This window comes from Hemitrygon akajei, chromosome 12 (genome assembly GCF_048418815.1).
Source record: "Hemitrygon akajei chromosome 12, sHemAka1.3, whole genome shotgun sequence".
Taxonomy (NCBI): Eukaryota; Metazoa; Chordata; class Chondrichthyes; order Myliobatiformes; family Dasyatidae; genus Hemitrygon; species Hemitrygon akajei.
In genome coordinates this window covers 13,083,112-13,104,060 of record NC_133135.1, presented here as the reverse complement: position 1 = coordinate 13,104,060, position 20,949 = coordinate 13,083,112, and the positions used below count along the sequence as shown (strand labels likewise).

General features: G+C 42.2%; 1 protein-coding gene across 2 annotated transcripts in view; it reads right to left on the bottom strand.

The window, feature by feature from the left end:
• Positions 1 to 20,949, bottom strand: part of usp33 (ubiquitin specific peptidase 33) — a 118,845-nt gene that overhangs the window by 37,705 nt on the left and 60,191 nt on the right. For both annotated transcript variants that reach the window (XM_073062583.1, XM_073062582.1), the window contains exons 17-18: positions 10,237 to 10,282; positions 5,861 to 6,041 (exon numbers count right to left, since the gene is read on the bottom strand). In XM_073062583.1, coding sequence (XP_072918684.1) covers positions 5,861 to 6,041; positions 10,237 to 10,282 — 227 coding nt within the window. The remainder of the gene's footprint in view (positions 1 to 5,860; positions 6,042 to 10,236; positions 10,283 to 20,949) is intronic.

The window sequence follows — 20,949 nt, the reverse complement described above, 5'->3', positions numbered from 1 at the left end:
CTCAGATCCTCTGTTAAGTTCTTGAACACAGCCCAGTCCACCAACTGCTCCCATGAATTCACGTGACCAATATTCCCTCTAATTTGTAATGACCAGTGCATGCAAAAATCCTATGCTATGCAATTTTTTTCCCTGTGACAGCAACATGTGCACACTGAATAATTTCTTCAATAAAAACTAGTTCTATAATCTGCAGACAAATCATCACAAACTCCATGCTGTTAACAACGTCTGCATCAGAAACCGGAAAAGGAAATGTGATTGTGTACGATTGTGAAATATACTTAACATGCCAACGGGGTAGAGGGTGACAACCTTTTGGGCACACTTTAATTCTTCTGTGCTTTAGTAGCAACAAATGTGCACATGCACACCTTCAAGGGAACTCTGCAGGTGGCCCTGACTGCGGGGGGTGGGGGGGGCCTGCTAAGCAGGTGCTGCACCTTGCTCAAGGGTGACCTGTAGGCTAGCAGAGGGAAGGTGGGGAAGGTGCACCCTCCACTTCCTTTGGTAGACATGTAGCTCCATCCCACCACCCAGAGACTCCCTCCCTGGGAAAAAGACTAACAATACTCAGCCCATGTTCACCATCAATTTTGTGGTTATTTATTCAAAAACATTTCATTCCTCAGATTTACTACCTTCTGAGGGAACTTTCTAAACCTTTAACATTAATACTCTCAAATTACTCCAGCAATCCAGTTAGACTACTGCTCCAGTATTTTCTTTGTGAAGATAATGCGATAAAACAGAGTAAATATTTAATTATAAAATATTATAAAGTTTAATTATAATAAAAGCTTATTCTGTTAGAACAAAGAATTGGTTCTGGTTTATTATTGTTGCATGTACTGAGATATAGTGAAAAACTTGCCTTGCATTCTGCTCACACTGATTAAATCATTACACAGGGAATTAATATAAAGTATAACACCAATTAAAGTCATAAAGAGATTCTGCAGATGCTGAAAATCTAGAGTAGCATGCACAATAAGCTGAGGAAACTCAGCATTTCAGGTAGCACCTACGGAAAAGAATCAAAAGTCAACATTGCAGGCAGAGGTCTTGGCCTGAAACACTGTTTTTCTCTCCATAGATGCTACCTGACCTGCTGAGATCCCCCAGAATTCGGTGTGTGTGTTACACAGAATAAGGTGTCACAGCTACAGAGAAAATACAAGTAGTCAACAGGATGTGGAATCATAACAAGGTAGATAGTGAGGTCAAGAGTCCATTGTATTGTACTAGGGCACCTTCTAAAGTTAACAATGGGGTCGAAGCTGTCCTCGAGTCTGGTAGCACATGCTTTCAGGCTTTTGCCCCCTTTGCTGAAGGGTGAGAGGAGAAGGGAGAATGTTCAGGGTGGGTGATATCTGTGATTATGCTGTTGCTTTACTGAGGCAGCAAGATGAATAGACGGAGTCCATGGAGGGGAGGCTAGTTTCTGTGTCCAGAAATCTCTGCAGTTTTATGTAGTCACATGCAGAACAATTGCCACATATATCAAGCCAAGGTGCATCGATAAAAAAATTAAATGACCAACGGGTCATGCCAGATTTTCTTTAGCCTCTTGAGGAATTAGGGACATTGGTGAACTTGGAACAGCAGAAATGACAGGGATTAAATGATGGAGTGATGAATTAGTAACACACTTTTAATCACTGGGTGGAGAATAATCTATAGATCATTACTGGCAGAAATTTCAAAGTATATACAGTATAGAATCAGGTTTATTATTACGGACATACAGCATGTTGTGAAATTTGTTCTGCAGCAAGAATAAAGATCAAATCATAAATATTACTAAAGGTTATAAAAAAATTTTAAAAACTGCAAATGACAAATAAAGAGGCAAATAACGTTATTCTGTCTGGACGCATAATGGCTTACAGGAACTAGTTTCTTGTCCATGTATTCACTCTATACTTCTCGCTGCCTCAGTAAAGCAGCCAGCATAATCAAATATCTCATCCATCCTGGACATTCTCATTCCCCCCCCCCCCCATCTCATTGGGCAGAAGATACAAAACCCTGAAAACACTATTCTCAAAAACAGCTTCTATCCTGCTCTTATCAAACTTTTGAACGGACCTCCTGTACTTCCTGAACAATGTTTTAAATTATTCTTATGTGGTGTAATTACTGATCGTTTACTTCAATTACAATAATGTTATGTCTCCAACTGTTACAGACATTGAATTTTTAAAAAAAATTCTGATGCCTTCTGTAGCTGTGGGGCACGGCTTTGTTGCCTGTCCATAATTCCAGGGCAGTTCTGAAGATGGATCCTCCACATTGAAGAACCCACCAAAGTCCAAACCACATTTCTATAATTTAGGATGCCTAAGTATGTTTGGCTGCAACCTACTTTCCTTCATGTGCTCATTAATTCCACCCATCCACCTCCGCACCAGGAGCAATTACAGCAACCAGTTAACCTGCGAATAGGCCTATCTTTGGGATCTGGGAAGAAACCAGGGCACTGGGATCATAGAAAACCACTGCACAGAAACGGGCCCTTTGGCCCATGCAGTCCATGCTGGACTGGTCTTCCGTCATGTCCCATCAACCTGCAACTCAATCAGAATCGTCCATGCACCTCTCTCATCCATGCACCTATGCAAACTTCTCTTAACGTTACAATTGAACCCACATCCACTACTTCGCTGTCAATTCATTCGACATTCTCAACACCCTGAGTGAAGTTTCCCCTCAGATTCACCTTTTGCCCTAAATCTATGTCCTCTAGTTCTAGTCTCACCCAACCTGAGAGGGGAAAGACCTGCGTGCTTTCACCGAGGCCTCCATCAGACAGGGTCAACCATGGATGTTGCGTCCTGGCTATTTAGATACGTAAGCCAGGACAGTACAATATGAAGAGCAAGCTGCTGCTTTTGTAGCAAGCTCCCCACTTCCATGCTTCTGATGAACCCAAAGGAATGGCAGAGGCTGATATGGTTCGGTACCAGGAGCGATGCAGGAGTTGTATTCAGTGTTGAACTCAAGTAAGACTCCAGCTCCACATTTTTCCTGCAAGAGGTTACTCCCGAAGCCTTCCCCATGAGTGGGTGTAGCTGCAAGGCAGCAAAGGTTGCAGGTCAGAGTTTTCCTTCTCCTAGATCAGCTGCCAACCGTGGCTGATGAGTCTCACCTACCCTATCTATACCCCTCATAATTGGGTATTCCTCTTTAAGTTCTCTCCCTTATTCATCTGCACTCCAGGGAATAAAGTCCTAACTTGTTCAACCTTTCCTTTTAACTCAGATCCCCAAGCCCTGGCAATGTCTGTCTAAGGGAGAATGTGCAATCAGAATCAGAACCAGGTTTACTATCACCAGCATGTGTCGTGAAATTTGTTAACTTAGCACCAGCAATTCAATGCAATACACAATATAGAAGAAAAAAACTAATAATAAACAACTAAATTAATTACAGTACTGTCAACCCTCCTTATCCACGGGGGATTGGTTCCGGGACCCCTCGCGGATACCAAAATTCGTGGATGCTCAAGTCCCTTATTCAACCTGTCTCAATCCGGTGAACCTTAGGACCCAGCAGAACTCCAGACCTTATTTAACCTGTCTCAGAAGTGGACATTAGGACCCAGCGCCAGAGCTCTGAATGCGCAGTGTTTCTGTTCATGAAAATAATCATGATTGAAAATAAAGTGGAAATAATAAAGCGATCGGAAAGAGGTGAAACACCATCAGTCACTGGAAAAGCGTTAGGCTAGGTCGGTCAACGATCGGAACAATTTTAAAGGATAAAGTGAGAAAGGCTCTGCCCCGATGAAAGCTACAATTATTACTAAGCATCGCAGTGGTTTAATTATTAGGTTTTGGGTTTTTAATCCTCCACATCAACCCAGCATTTGGACAGCACGCTAGGGAGTCTCAAGTCCTGAGAACTTCTGTTCCCAAGTCCGGTGCTGAAATATACGTTCTTAAGTGTTTTATATGCATAGAAAGGTAAAATATATACTATATACTAAGACAAACGTCTGACTAACTGACGCTAAATAATACTGGATGTATCTGTTCCAATTTACTTAGTAAGAGAACTTCCGATTTTTTTTATTCTGATGCATGATAACCCAGACACATCCTCCCGTATACTTTAAATCAACTCTAGATTACTTATAATACCTAATACAATGTAAATGCTATGTAAAATAGTTGTTATACTGCATTGTTTAGGGAATAATGACAAGAAAAAAAAGTCTGTACATGCTCGAACAATAAGTGCTGGAAGAGCACTGCCAGTTTTCGTGATTCGCAGTTGGTTGAATTCGCGCATGCGGAATCCACGGATAAGGAGGGTCGACTGTATACGTGTATTGAATAGATTAAAAATCGTGCAAAAAACATATATTAAAAAGGTGAGGTAGTGTTCATGGGTTCAATATCTATTTAGGAATTGGATGGTAGAGGGGAAGTAGCTGTTACTGATGGTAACAGAGATTAAACGGCATGCCCGGGGTGCTGGAGGTCCTTAATAATGGACGCTGCCTTTCTGAGACACCGCTCCTTGAAAGTGTCCTGGGTACTTTGTAGGCTAGTACCCAAGATGGAGCTGACCAAATTTACAACCCTCTGCAGCTTCTTTCGGTCCTGAGCAGTAGCACCCCACCACCACCCCCCCATACCAGACAGCGATGCTTCGCAAACTTCACATAGTTAGTACTGAAGATCAGGATTAAATGAAAGTCAGTGGAGCTGTGAGGGTACTAGTACCTGTGGCACCCCTGTGCCAGCCTGATGTTCACCACCTCTGAACCATGGTAAAATGCAAAGGCGAAATCAAAGACAATGCTGGACGAGGAAATCCTGGTTAGCAAAATCTAATTCTTAGATTTACTTCATTGGTTAGCTGCAGTAGGAAACATTTAACCATCCCGAAGAAGAGTCTCAGCCTGAAACATCAACTACCTATTCATTTCCATAGATGCTGCCTGACTTGTTGAATTCCTCCAGCATTTTGTGTGTGTTACTTTGCATTTCCAGCATCTGCAAACTTTCTTGTGTTTACATTTAAAAGAAATTCTTGCATTAAAAAAATCTCAAAATGCAACTATCATTCCACATCAATGACCTGTAAACAGAAACGGCAGGAGCAAAATATAGACCAAAATACGAGGGGTTATTGATACGTTCAATATCAATTTTAGGAGTCAATTTTAAAAAACCTAGTACATTTACACACTTAGTCCAGCGGTCGTGGAGCATACAGATCTTGGACCTCCAGAAAGTGTCCACAGCAGGGGTGATTGATAAGTTTGTGGCCTAAGGTAGAAGGAGATGAGTTATACAGCTCTCATTACATGCACATGCAGGTCAGCTCTGAGTGAAAATGCAGAAAGTTTGAAGTTAATAACTCATCTCTTTCTACCTTAGGTCACGAACTTAATCACCCCTGATGAATTATTAACTTCAAACGTTCTGCATAAACACTCAAAGAGTTGAACTGCATTAACATGTAAAGAGAGCTGTATAACATGTCCTTCTACTTTAGTCCACGAACTTATCAATCACCCCTGCTGTGGACACTTCCTGGATGTCTAAGATCCGTATGCTCCACGACCGCTGGAATAAGTGTGTACATGTAGGAGGGGACTATGTTGAAAAATAAATGTGCTAGGTTTACTAAAATTGCCTCCTTCTACCTTAGGCCACAAACTTATCAATCACCCCTCGTAATGTGATAAATTATTACTCTTAATGGAGTACTCAGAGGCTTTTAAGCATGGGTGGTTAGTACTCCATATGTTGATTTAAAACAATTATATTAATTTTTCCAAAAATACTACAGCTCCATTGTGGCTTTAACACATCATACTGAAATCTCAATCAAGTATACTCACAACTGGCTGTACCATGATGGCAGATAACCGATAAAAGTTCATACGCTGTGATTTGAGAAGGGCTGTCTTTAGCAAGGAAAGGCTGAAGGTCAAGTCCTTCCAATGGGAATGACACATGGTTGTTGATTTTGGTGGAAAACATGAGTTCGTGTCTGAATCGCTTCAAATGAATGCATAAAATCTACAAACAAAAATGTGCAATTATGATTTTATCTTTCAAGATCTTCAATTACAAGTCATTAATTTAAAAACTGAATTACTTAAAGAGCTAATTATGAAAGACACACTCCAAACTATGATCCCATAAACCGAGGTGATCTCAATTATTCCTTTACATCTTGGAGTGGGGTTTGAAACCATGACTTTCAACTCAAGTGTGAGTACCACCACTAACAAGATACAGATTTTACCAGCAGGATGGATAATGCCCAGCCTCCATTATCTAATTTGCAATGGGAATTCATGGAAATCAATACTGATATTTCTGATTTCCAATATTCTTCAGTACCCAAACCACTAAAGTATCAAGCTGGAGAACTGTCCCAGATTAGTGGCTGAGTGTTAGACTTTTTGACCTGTGGAGCAATTCTGGGAGTAAACAAGGGAGCCCCTGTGTCCACCTTTTAATGCAAGTATATTCCTGCAATTACAACTTAGCAAGAAACCTTGCAAAATCCAATTCACAAACAAAACTTGTACCTAGACTGGAAAACTGTCCCACAGATGGCTCAAGCAGCAGCCTGAAGTAGTTTTACTTATAGAACCATACCTTATGGACAACAGGCTAAACTCCCTTCATAACAATCCCAGGATCTGTCTGGTTCTGCCAGCCACAGCCACCAGAGGTGGCTTTCGGATTAGTATTAGTGTACAGGCAGTCAGCAGTAGCTCTGAGAGCCCTCAATATTGACTCCAGATTTCACGAAGTCAGGAATGGCATCTGGTCAAACATGGCCAAAGGAACTTCCCCCTTTATTACCGATCGTCCCCCTTCAGTTGATGTATCGTTGCGCCTCCAGGTTGAAAAGTATTTGGAAGCAGCAGCAATGGTAACACCACTGATGACGGACTCCTAACACAAATGGCTACCAGACTGCACACACAAAATGCTGGAGGAACTCAGCAGGCAAGGCAGCATCTATGGAAAAAACTGGTTCAGTGCCAGGTAGTGACTGAACTACCACAGAAGATAAATCCGATTGACCTCAACCTCACCAACTTAATTATGGCTTAGCTACTAAGCCCAATGGAACAGTTTCCACTGACAGGAGAAGGGCAAAGGCAGGTTACTGGAGACTTAAAACCAGTTGATCCGGGCAGATGGACCTTGTAAGCAGTGTTTGGCAGGTCTAGGTTTCAGGAGTCGGGTAGAACCACATGGCAGAAGTAGCACAACTAAAACTGAGAAGTTAACTGGGTCAAGATGCACCACAGGGATGCAGATGTGCTAGACATAGAAAAACAAAATGGAATGGAGAGAGCCAAGTGATCTTATACCTTAAGTGATCAGTTTGAAATACTGGTCATGTTACATCGATTCACAGACAGTGGTGTACAATTAAGTGGCTATCAGGCAAAAAAACCCTCCAAGGTCATTAGCTAAACAGCAGCAAAGTGATGGCAAGGTTTGTCAGCGATGATATCAAGTAACCCTTCACTCATCAATAATTCAATCACTGCTGTGAAAAACCAAAATAATTGCAGATATTGGGAATATTTTTTATTATGGTGATGTGTGTCAAGGTATTGGGTGGCAGGGCGAAGGTATATCTCTACCAAAGGAGATGCAAGGCGTTCTTGCCTCGCTAGCCTGCAGGTTACCCTTGGGCAAGGCGTAGCACCTGCTTAGCCCACCAATCAGGGTCATGGGCAGCCAGGAAGCAGGTGGTGGGTGGTAGTATGAGCAGCTGATGCATATCACAAGTCCTGGGTATGCAACCACTGACGTCAGGCAGACAAGCTCTGAAGAGTACTCATAATGATGGGGTCACCCTTCTTGTAAAGACACTGCTCAGAAGAGGTAATGTAAAATATTTCCCAAAAACAATCATGGGCATGAGATCACGATCACCCATATCATATAACACAACACATAATGATGAAGATGTACCGAGGTACAGTTGAGGAATTATATGCAGAATTAAAAGGGCGAAAACCTTATTGGCAGCTTGTCAAGCCATGCTGTGAAAATAATGTATGAACAAAACAGTGTTTCTTGCATGAGAAAGCTGCCAGTGTACCCTTATCAAAGTAGGTATGTCATAACAGATGTATAACAGCAGCTCAGACAGTACTCAGGTGCTCACTTGATTTGCAGATTTTCCCAAGCTCTGTGAGCAGGACTCTGTAGTTCAACTGAGCGACGCAAGCTTGCTGATAAACAGCATGCAATTTTAAGTAAACTGTGCCTGACGAAGGGTCTCGGCCCGAAACTTCGACAGTGCTTCTCCCTATAGATGCTGCCTGGCCTGCATTTTGTGTGGTGGTGCTTGACAATTATTCCCTGGGTCTGAACCTAAAGTTCTCTGATAGAGGCAGTTCAACACAGTGGAAACCTTGGCTTGCATACTGCGCAAACAGATCAACTGATTGAGCACATCTACATGAAACATTGCCACAGAAAAGCAGCATCCATCATCAAAAACCCTCATCATCCACAGCATACTCTTTTCTCACTGCTGCTATCAGGTAGAAGTGCCTCAGGACTTGCACCACAGACTTGCAAGAACAATTACTACGCCTCAACCATCAGGCTCTTGAATAAAAGGGGATAACTACACTCATTCTATTTCTGATGTTCCCACAACCGATGATTTCACATTAAGGACTCTTTATCTTGTTATTTCATACTCGTTATTTATTGCTATATACTTATATTTGCGTTTGCACAGTTTGTTTTTCATTGATCCTGTTTAATAGCTACTGTTCTATAGATTTGCTGAGAATGCCAGCAGCAAAAGGAATCCCTCAGGGTCGTATTGGTGACATGTACGTACTTTGAAAACAAAATTTACTTTGAACTTTAAAATCATTACACAGTGCATGAGGAAGAACAGACAAAACTAACAATGCAGAATAAAATAACATCTACAGGTAAACAATAACATGCAAGATGAGAGAAGCAGTCTATGGTTCAGGTCAGAGGCTGTTCATCAGAATTTGATTTGAGTTTTGCCAGGACCACTCAGCTCTAGACATTACGACGCTGTGGTTCCAAACATAGACCAAAGAGCTGAATCACACATGTGAGGTACACGTGACTACACTTGACATCAAAGAATTCTAATCTGATGGAAATTAACAGGTATCAAGGGGGGGATATCTCCAATGGTTGAAAATATATTACATACAAAAGGGAGATGGTCAGGAGTATTGGAGGTCAAGCATTTAATTGCCCCAATACTGGTTCTTCAGGTCATTGCCCATTGCCATCTACTTCATCAACACCTTTCCTTCCACTGGAAAATCAGAGGGGGAATGTTTGTTGATGATTACATCATGCTCAATTCCATTGGTAATCTTCAAAATATAAGACAGTCTGTGCCTGTATGCAGAAACATCTAGACACCGCTTTAGCTATGGGCTGATGAGCTGCAAGTAACATGAGTGCCACTAAAGTGTCAGTGTCCATCTTCAACAAGACAGCATCTAACCACCTAGCCTTGACGATCCAAGGTAACAGCATCATTGACTTCCGCAACATAAAAAATTAGGGGATCACTATTAATACCAAGCCTAAAGAGCAAGTTAGAAGGTATCCTGCAACAAATGGCTCATCTCCAGACACGCCGTTGTCTTTCCACCATTTCCACTAAGTCTGGGATATGGAGGAATACTCTTCGCATGTCTGGATGAGTGCAATTCCAAGAGCCATTGTGCTCAAAACCATTTGGCTTCTTCAAGCAGAACAATGGTGTCAATGTGTACCACGAACAAACCTGCTGCCCCTGTCATCTAGGACAAGGACGCCAGGCTCATGGACACATCGCCATCTGCTGGTTCCACTCTAAGCTGCACACTACCTGAATTTCATTCCTGTTCTTTCAGCACCGCCGGCCCTGGATACAAGATCTGCCTCAGGGCAACAGAACTGTGAGGAAAACCCTTATAAGAAGGGTGGCAGAGGCAGTGCACCATCATTCTGAAGGTCAGTTAGGGTTGGGCAATAAACACTGGTCTTGCCAGCAATACCTAGATCCTCAAACAAAAAAACAAATAAATTGTATAAAGCTCTAAACCAAATGCAAGGCAGGGGATTAAAAGTACCATCTTAGAATTCCACAGAATAATTGAATTGTTGAAGCACCCAGAAGGTTATTTAGCTAGTGGAAACATATAATTCCAAGTAACAATAGACTTACTGCAGTGGTACATACCTCGGGTAACCTTAGCACTTTGCAGAATTTTACACCATTTCTCAACCTAGAAGTACAAGAAAATGCTGGGTAAGGAAACAGAAGTAATTATATTTCCCACAGACAATATACAATCCACTTTCTAGTGAATGCCATCAACCATTTAATTTCCCCAAGCCAAAATTCACAACTTTTATTAATCCAGACAATTGAATTCAATGGAGGAGTGTGCTTCCCTGCGCAGGTATTTCCTGTACCCCACCACTGTCATTATGTGCAAGACTCCCGCAACCTGTGTAACGTTTTTATCATTTAGCCTCACAGGTCTTATTGCTTCAGAGTCAAGAGATTCTGCAGATGCTGGAAAGCTTGAGCAACACAAAAATGCTAGAGCAACTCAGCAAGTCAGGCAGCATCTATGGGGGGGGGGGGGGGGCAATAAACAGTTGGCACTTTGGGCTGAGTCCTGATGAAGGATCCTGGTTTGAAACAGCAACTGTTTATTCCCCTCCATAAATGCTGCCGGACTTGATGAGTTCCTCCAGAATTTTGGTTGTGTTGCTTATAGCTGCAGTACTGTTTATCCAAAAAAATGTTGAATGAGTTATTTGCTATTTTCCAATGTATCGGTGAGATGAATATGGACAAGAAAGGTTAACTCTCCCAGATGGTCCATTCATAATCAGGCTATAAGCCCTCATAATACATGGTTAGCCCTCTGAGGAAGCCACATCGTTGGCTTGCCTAACACTGTACACCTGAAACTCCGAGCTCTGTGGCAGGTAAAGATGAACGGAGCTGGTGTTTCAGGAATGTAGCCAAAGCTTCTCTGGGTAAAAAAATGCAACATGCACACGTTAGCATAGCAGCTAGTACAATGCTATTACAGCTCGGGGCATCGGAGCTTGAATTTCAATTCTGACATCATCTATAAGGAGCTTTTTTGCCCTCCCTGTGAACGAGTATGTTCCTCCAGATGCTCCTGTTTCTTCCCACAGTCAAAGGACATACCAGTTAGTAGGTTAATTGGTCTTTAGACTAGGGTTAAATCAGTAGATTCCTGGCGGTGTGGCTTAAAGGGCCAGAAGGGGCTATTCCACACTGTATCTCAAAATAAATCAATAAACAAACTTCTGTATTTACTGACCCAAGCTCAAAGCAGAGAGGCAATATTCAGGATTATTTTGAAAGCACTGAATCCATGGATTAGGAGTACACAGAAACTCAACATGTACAATGGAAGAAGTCCATCACCTCACAAACTAATGCCAGGCAATTCCTACCCCACCTGAAGAAGAACCTATAGTTTCCTACATTAGTCACCTTAAAACCCACAAAACCAGAATACAATTGCGACAAAACATCTTGCTCCGTTTCACCAAGAAACTGCACATGCTGGGATTTCAAGTGTAAAAAAAAAGCTGCTGGAAGTACTCAGTGGGTCAGGCAGCATCCTTGAAAGCAAAGAGATCGGGTCTCAAAGGTGCAACAGAACTTTTCGACTCAAAGCGTCGACTATGATCTTACCTCCACAGATGCCATGTTTCCAACTGTATTTTTAAACAATGGCTTCAATTAGCTTACTATATACAGCAGCAATGAAATTCCTTTTCATGAGGAACTCAGTGTAAACAGTGCACATAATAATATTAAATACAGCAATGAGTGCTAAACAGCAGAATGATGCAAAGATTGTTGTGCAATCTGAAATAGTGCTAAAATAGAATTACCAAGAAAGGGTGAACTAAAACTACTTAAACATAGCAGCACCACCAGTAAGAGGATGTAAAAGAGGTGATTATTTCAGAAGTCTAATAGCAGTGCGGGTAAACCTGTTCTTAAGTCTGGACATCCGGGATTTCAAGCTCCTGTATCTTCTCCTGGAAGGTAGAAGAGAGAAAAAGGAATGGCCAAGGTGGCAGGCATCCTTGATGAATCTTTTATGTTCTGTAACTTCAAAGCATTAAACTAATTCAAAGGAAGACACAGAAGTCCAGGAATGCGGGTCTAACTTCGAGTTTACTTTTAAGGGGGACACGCACATATCACATGGAAGCATGATGATATATGCTATTCACGTATTTATCCATATAACCCAAAACGAGTATTTGAACAAGGAAACAATCCAACAATATAGTATATAAAAGATTATTCAAATATTCAACTATTATTGAAACATCATTAAAACACTCATCCCCGCTTAGTTATAAACTCCAACTCAAAAAATAATTAATCTCAACTATATAACAGTGTACCACATAAAACAACTACTATATACAGTATAGTTAATTTTTAAATGATCCCATTTAGGCTTAAAGACAGTTGCTGTGAAGGATTTCTTACTCATGGGATAACGTCTTTCCAGACAAGGATGATCACTTGGCTTGGCAGATGAGACTTGTGGCTGTTAAACAATCTCAGGTTTTGGGTCTCCTCCATGGTGGTTATAGGAGATGACAGATTGTAGGAAGTGGTTCTGACAGCTGTAGCCACCTTTCTTTTTTTTTCCTTTTTCTTCTTCTAGTTTGTGCTTCTTGATATTGGGAAGGTGCATTTAGTTCACTGGAGTATTCTCTTATTAATTTTTCTGTTGCTCCCTTCATGATCTGATCTCTCCTCTCTGTTTCCTTATCCACAATATCATCTGATGAATTCTGTTTTTGTATCTCCATTGACTCCTTTCTTTATGGTCTTCTATTCATCCAGCTGGATTTTGGTCTTTGCATCTACTTTTACAAGCAGCTTTTTGTCTCCCACTTGAAGTTCAAACAATAATCTTAAACAGCAGATTTTGGTACTTTATACTCACAAAAGCCAAATTCTTGCAACTCTCTTCCAGATTAAAGCCAAGCCACATTCACAAGTAACTACCTGATTAGCATATTAGAAGCTTTCTCAGATAAGTTGCCAATAAAAATTATTGTAGTTGGACCACAGCTTTCAACAGTTTCCCGCTTCCTCTAAGCAGCATGGTCCTTCCTTGGTGCAATATACTTTCCATCCAGAAGCACAGAGATTGACATCAACACCTGTTTGTACTCTTTTGAGCAACAGCTCATGGTATTCGGCATGGAGACAGCTGTGGCATCGTCCAGTGCCTTTCTTAATTCTCTTTCAGTTGGCTTCATTGCAGGGGTTATGGCATGCAAATTGTGTTTAGATCTCCAATCAAGTTACAGTTGTCTCAGCCAATCATGTCCCCATAACACTGGCCCTCCTGTTTTTACCATATACAAGCTCAATTGGCTTGTTGGTTATGTTTCACTGTCATGAACATCATTCCCATAGGAGCTATTTTTTCTCCAGTATAAGTTATTTGTTGGATATCTGCAGGCCTCACTTTAGTATTTTTGAAATGCCTCTCAGACTCACTTTGTGGAATGACTGAAACAGTCAAACCAGAGTCCAATTCCATTTAAATTAATTTGCCATTCACTTCTGGCATAAGCCATATTGCTTGTTTATTGTTAATTTTCACATTGTAAATCTCAAGGGAACCTAACCCAGCATCACTCTTGTCATTATCAAATTTTTCATCGTCTGCAGATTAGTGCTCCTTTTGAAAAAGCAACCTGACTTTTCATCTTTTTCTCCTCTCTGAGCAGTTCACTTACAACATGCTCTTTGTATGTGTCCAACTTCATTGCATTTTCTACAAGTTTAACCTTTAAACCTACATTTGTTTGGCGAACATGAGTTCCTACTGCAATGGAAACACAGTTTGTCTGACCAGGCCGGTTTCTGTATAGACTTTGTAATTTCGTTCACGCTCACTTTCATTCCCGACTCCAACTCAATTGCATCTCTTGTCTGTGGTTTCCATTGAAACAGCAATTTCAACTGCTCTTTCAAATGCAAGATGTGCTTCAGTTAGGAGCCATTTTTGAATATTTTCTTGTAAAATTCCACAAACTAAATGACCTTAGTGTATCATTAAGCCCATTACCAAACTGACAATATTCAGACAATTGCTTCAATTCAGCCACGTACACAGAAATGGACTCCCCATCGTTTTGATTCTGCTTGTGAAACCAAATGTGTTCTGCAATCAATGATGGGTTCAGTTCTAAATGTTCCTGTATTACTTTGACAATATCAAAGACAATATCAAAGGTAATTTCTGCTGGCTTGGTTGGAGCCTTTACGGCTTTAAACCCAATGCAGTCAGCAAAATTGGTACTCATTTCTCATTGGCTACTTCATTTGCTAAAAAATATTGTTCAATTAGCTCAGTATACATGAGTCAAGTACCTGTTGAGCAATCAAATGTATCAATCTTACCAGCCAGCCATTTCTACTCTTTTTTTGAAAATGATTTTCACCCAGTGCTATTTATGAACTCATGAATTCTTCCGTTTTCTAACTTTAAAAAAAATCTCGATCATGTCTTCCCTTCCAAAGAACACATATTGCACTGTTTTTCGTAACTCAACAGCCTCTCGCTGTATTTTTTTAGCCCAAACTTCATGCTGAGCTTCAGTAGGTTGATACCCTTCTTGGATTTGTTTTAAAAATACCTCACCGCCAATGTTATGTTTTGTAATTTCAAAACATTAAACTAATTCAAAGGAAGACATGGGAGTCCAGGAATGCGGGCCTAACTTCTAGTTTACTTTTAAGGGAGGCACACACATATTACATGGTAGCATGGTATGCAGTTCATGTATTTGTATACAACCTGTAATGAATTATTGAAATGAATAAGAATGCTTAATCAAATAATTTATATACAAAATTAATCAAATATTACTGAAACATTAAATACACAACAGAATCTACAAGCCTACATGAAACAATGTATTGTTATAATGGACTGGATGGAAGGAAGTGACAAACCTGTAATGGACTGGCCTGTGTTTACCACGCCCTGCAGGTTACTTTAGTCAAGAGCAGAGTAATTGCCACACCAGACTGACATACAACCCATCAGGATACATTTTATACCACATCTATAGAGGTTTGAGAGAATACTCGCAGATATGCCAAATCGTCTCAGATGCCCAGGCAGTGATTCTTTAATTTAAAGATACAACAGCATGGTAACAGGCCCTTTTGGCCCAATGTACCTGCACTGCCCAAATGCATGCATGTGAACAATTAGCCTACTATCCCATACATGTTCTGGAACATGGGGGGGAAACTGGAGCTCCAGAGGATACCTAATGGTCAGGAGGAAAACACACACACTTCCTACAGACAATGGTGGGAATTGAACCCAGGTCACTGGTGCTATAACAGCAATATGCTAGCTGCTACGCCATTGTGCCGCCCCTTCCTAGTCACTGCAGTGTAATGGGAGCAGAACGGGTTATTGTGATGTGGATGCAAAGGAAAGTTGTGCTGTTGACTATCTCTACAGCTGTTCCATTGATGAGGACAGCATTGTGTTCACCCTCCCAACCATCCCCAGGTTCCTTAAATCAAAACTAACACTTTTATCTTATTGAAGGACTGGGTTGTTTTTCTGACACCATGGCACAAGATTCACGATTTGTTTCCTGTACTCCATCTCATCACTGTTGGTCTGGATCAACAAACTTAAAGATCAAGTCAGTGCTTAATTTCATTTCTCCACTGCTATCTAGAAGTTAACTACACTCAGTGGCCACTTTATTTGGTACACCTGTTTGTTAACGCAAATATCTAATTAACCAAACATGTGGCAGCAACTCAAAGCATAAAAGCATGTAGATATGGTTAAGAGGTTCAGTTGTTGTTCAGACCAAACATCAGAATGGGAAAGAAATGTGACCTAAGAGACTCTGACCGTGGAATGATTGTTGGTGCCATACAGGGTGGTTTATCTCAGAAACTGCTAATTTCCTGGAATTTTAATGCATAACAGTATCTAGAATTTACAAAGAAAAGTGTAAAAAACAAAAAAAACACTCAGTGAGTGGCAGTACATGGGTGAAAATGCCTTGTTAATGAAAGAGGTCAGAAGAGAATGGCCAGACTGGTTCAAGCTGGCAGTAAGATGTTAGTAACCCAAATAACCACACAGTACAACACGGGAAAGGCTTCGGGAGTCCTGAAGGTGGCTGACTGCTGTACCCAGCACTGGCACAGCAACTCCTGCGATGTTGTATCGACTTTCATCGTTCCTTTGGACCTGTCATCAGCATGGAGAGGTGTTCCCACTGCATGGGCAACAGACGGATCTCCTTATCAATTCTGCCCTGGCTTGCACCCTGGAGAGGCCACTCCAGCTTTGCTTTATAGCGTCGGACAAACATGGGAAGCAGCAGTTACCAGTTATGTCATAATGCTTGATTGGCGTAGAGCATGGCACCAGGGGTTGCTTCCAACAGTGGGAGAGACCATCACGTTTCACTGGACAGCTACCGCTCGCCTCAAGCTGGGCAGCCCCCAGCCAATAAGGTGCTGTCCCACCACTGTCAGTCTTTCTCATTGGGTGGATGGGGATAATGGATTATTCCACAAAGAGCTGACTGTAACTACTGCAGCAGACAAGAAAGAAAACAAATCGACTAAGACAACACCCCTCAAGTTGGGATGTTGGAATGTCCGCAAAATGACAACTGGACTTGACCAAAACCTCAAAGATATCGAAGATGCATGAAAAACAGCGGTCATTAACAATGAGCTACTAAGGCTCACGGTAGATATAGCTGCCCGACAAGAAACACGTCTGGCAGATTCATGTACACTGAAGGAAAGGGACTACACATTTTTCTGGCAGGGAAAGAACGAAGAAGAGCCCTGTGAGCATGGAGTGGGTTCTGCCATTAGGAACTCCTTGTTGCAAATGGTGGAGCCACCAGAAAATGGATCAGAACGACTTATGACTCTCTGCCTACACACCAGTCATGGCTCAGTATCTCTCGGCAGTGTGTATGCCCCTACCTTGAACTCCACCTCTGAGGCAAAAGACATGTTCTATGACAAATTAGAAGCCTGTTGTCAGGAATGTTCCCAGTGATGAGCACCTCATTCTCCTTGGTGACTTCAACGCCAGGGTGGGAGCTGATAACGATTCCTGACCGTCTTGTCTTGGCCACTTTGGAATTGGCAAAATAAATGACAATGGACAACATCTCCTGGAGTTCTGTGCCTACCACAGCCTGTGCGCAACTAACTCCTACTTTCAGACGCAGTCGCAGTACTAGGTCTCATGGCAACATTCACGGTCTAAATACTGGCACCTCATGATCATCACCAGGCGCTCTTTCATCAATTCTGTACTAATCACCCGCTCATACTACAGTGCACACTGCGATACGGATCATGCTTTAGTACGCTGCAAGATCAAACTACTTCCGAAGAAAGTCCACCACTCCAAACAAACTGGAAAACCTCGCATCATCACAACAGAGATGAAACAGCCAGAAAAGGTTGACCAGTTTGCCAAGTCAGTACAGGGTGCTATGACTACCTTCTCGCAAGGAGATACTGCAACACCATCCATGAATCAACACTCTCTATATTTGGAAGAAAGACCACAAAGAGCATTGACTGGTTTGAGGCAAAGTCCAACATCGTGACTCCTGTCATTGAAGCCAAGCGTGCAGCTCTCACAGAATACGAGCGCTCACCATCCGACCAAACACTCCAGGCACTTCGAGCTGCTAGAAGCAAAGTGCAACAGACTGCAAGGCAGTGTGCAAATGAGTACAGGCACCAGCTCAGTGAGGACATTCAGACAGCAGCTGTGAACAGGCAACATCAGATCAACGTATGATGGTATCAAGAAGGCCCTTGGCCCATCGCAAAGCAAGACAGCACCCCTGAAGTCATCCAGCGGTAAGATAATCACCAATAAAAGCAAGAAGATGGAACACTGGGTAGAACACTACCCTGAGCTCTACTTGAGGGAAAATGTTGTTGTTAGCTCAGCCATTGATGCCATCGATTGTCTACCAGTCATGGATGAACTCGACTCCGAACCAACCATTGAGGACCTCAGCAAGGCAATTGACAGTCTGGCCCCAGGGAAACCTCCTGGCAATGATGGGATTCCTCCAGACCTGATCAAACATGCAAGAGCCCACTCCTCCAACCTTTACATGAGGTCCTCCATCAGTGCTGGAAGGAAGGAGCCATACAAGAGGATATGTGCGACTCCAAAATCGTCACTTTGTACATGAACAAGGGTGATAGGAGCGACTGCACCAACTACAGGGGTATCTCCCTCCTGAGTATTGTCGGCAACGTCTTTGCTCGTGTAACTCTGGCATATCTACAAACTCTGGCAGAACGCATCTACCCTGAGTCCCAATGTGGTTTTCGCGCAAGGAGGTCAAAAGTCAACATGATTTTATCACTCCATCAACTCCAGGAGAAAAGCAGGGAACAACAGAAACCCCTCTATGTCGCTTTCATCGACTTGACCAAGGCATTCGACCTTGTCAGCAGGGATGGGCTCTTTCAGATTCTCCTCAAGATTGGCTGTCCCCCGAAACTCCAAAGTATCATCAAGTCATTCCATGATGACATGAGGGCTACTGTTCAGTACGATGGCAGATCATCAGAACCCTTTGCTACTCATAGTGGAGGCAAACAAGGAAGCGTGTTGGACCCAACGTTATTTGGCATCTTCTTCTTTATGCTATTGAAGCACACGTTTGGGACGTCGACAGAAGGCATCTACACGCACACCAGATCTGATAGGCAGCTGTTCAACCCTGCATGCCTGAGAGCAAGAACAAAGGTGCGAAAGATCTTAATACGTGACATGCTCTTTGCTGATGACGCTGCTATAACCTCACCAAACAGCAACTACAAACTCTCATGGACCACTTCTTTAAGGCATGCAAGGACTTCGGGCTTACCATCAGCCTAAAGAAAACAAATGTCCTTGCCCAGAACATAGTGGAGACACCAGTCATTACCATCGACAATTATGATCTAGAAGTGGTCCACGAGTTCACATACTTGGGGTCAACCATTAGCAACACTCTCTCTCTCTCTCAATGCTGAAATCAATAGGCATATTGGCAAAGCAACATCAATCCTTGGTCGACTCTCCTCGCGGGTCTGGGAGAATCCAAAACTCGCTACAAAGACCAAGATTGCCATGTACAATGCATGCGTTATCAGCACCCTCCTGTATGGTAGCAAGACTTGGACCATCTACTCCAAACAGGAGAGAAAACTCAATAGTTTTCACCTGCACAGCCTTCGCCGCATCCTTGGCATCACCTGGACAGACAAAGTCCCAAACTCTGAGTTCCTCTCCTGCACTGGACTTCCCACAATGTTCACACTTTTAAGACAACGCAGACTGCACTGGCTGGGCCATGTCCGTCGTATAAAGGATGGTAGACTGCCAAAGGACATCCTCTATGGAGAACTAGCAACAGGCAAGGGGAATGTTGGTAGACCCCAGCTTCACTTCAAGGGCCTCTGCAAGCGTGACATGAAAGCCTTAAAAATCAACACAGAGTGCTGGGAGGATATAGCAGATGACCACAACAAATGGCGAGATACTCTTCAGCAACACCTAGAACAAGGCGAAAGAGTGATCCTGAGTCAGTTTGAGGAGTAGAGAGCTAAACAGAGAGCACAGCGGACAGCCAGCAACAATTCCACGACGCCCTACACATGCAGCAACTGGGCAGAGCTTACCGTTCTAGGATCGGCCTCAATAGCCACAGTCAACACTGCTCGACAAACCAGAGACTACCAGAAGCACTGTACCCATGGTTGACCACGACCGACGGAGGCCACACACAACAGTGATGTGCAGAAGAGCAACAGCAGCAGAAGAACACGAACATACACTCAGTGGACACTTTATTAGCTACAGGAGGTTACTAATAAAGTGATAACTGAGCGTACTGTATCTGTGACTGCGTCTGAAGGTCTTCCTGATATGAGTGCTAAAATACTCTTTTGCCTCTCTGAACTAGTATCTTCTTGTACAGATCATTTACATATACAGGGTCCTTTTTTCACCTTGTGCATGTCAAAGACCCTTCTCCTCAGTTATCTCTTGCCAAAGCTCAGTTTACTGCTGCTCAGTCCCAATCAATGGCTGCAGTCTTAAATCAATAATCTGCTTTTCTGTTGATACACACCACTAGCCAACCTCCAAAGTGCTCCAGTAAACCTTAGTTATATAAAAGTGCTCTAGCTTTTGCTTCATCTGTCACGTGTACACACAGTGAAATGCGTTGTTTGCATCAAATCAAATCAGCGAGGATTGCAGTGTGCAAGTGTCGCCACATAGCATGCCCACAACTCACTAATTCTTACCCTAACCATATATCTTTGGAACGTGGTAGTGAAGTAGAATACCCAGAGGAAACCGACGCAGGGAGAATGTACAAACTCCTTACAGACAGTGGCAGGAATTGAACCCCAATTGGTAATCACTGGTTGAGACTGTAAAGCAATGTGCTAACTGCTACACTACCCCGCATCCCCTGCATTCAGCCATATTTTTTGAATAACTAGCTGGAGTCTTGCTGTATCCCAGCAATTAAGACATTTGTGGAAAAAAGATAATATAGTTTGTTTCCATTAATGTATGGATTTTGTAACTTTTTAAATACCCAATTTACACTCTTGCCTCTCTCAGGAATATTATCAACTTTGACATTTATTCAGATGGCAGCTATTTCAGATACCATGATTTTTGCTGAAGTATGATATTTTTAAATGATCTCTGTACCTTTCCTGAAAATCTTTCTGCTTTATTTTATTTATCTGTAATGTTAATTTCTGCATACAGGCCAGTGAACAAATGGGTCAAACCAATTCTAAAGGTGA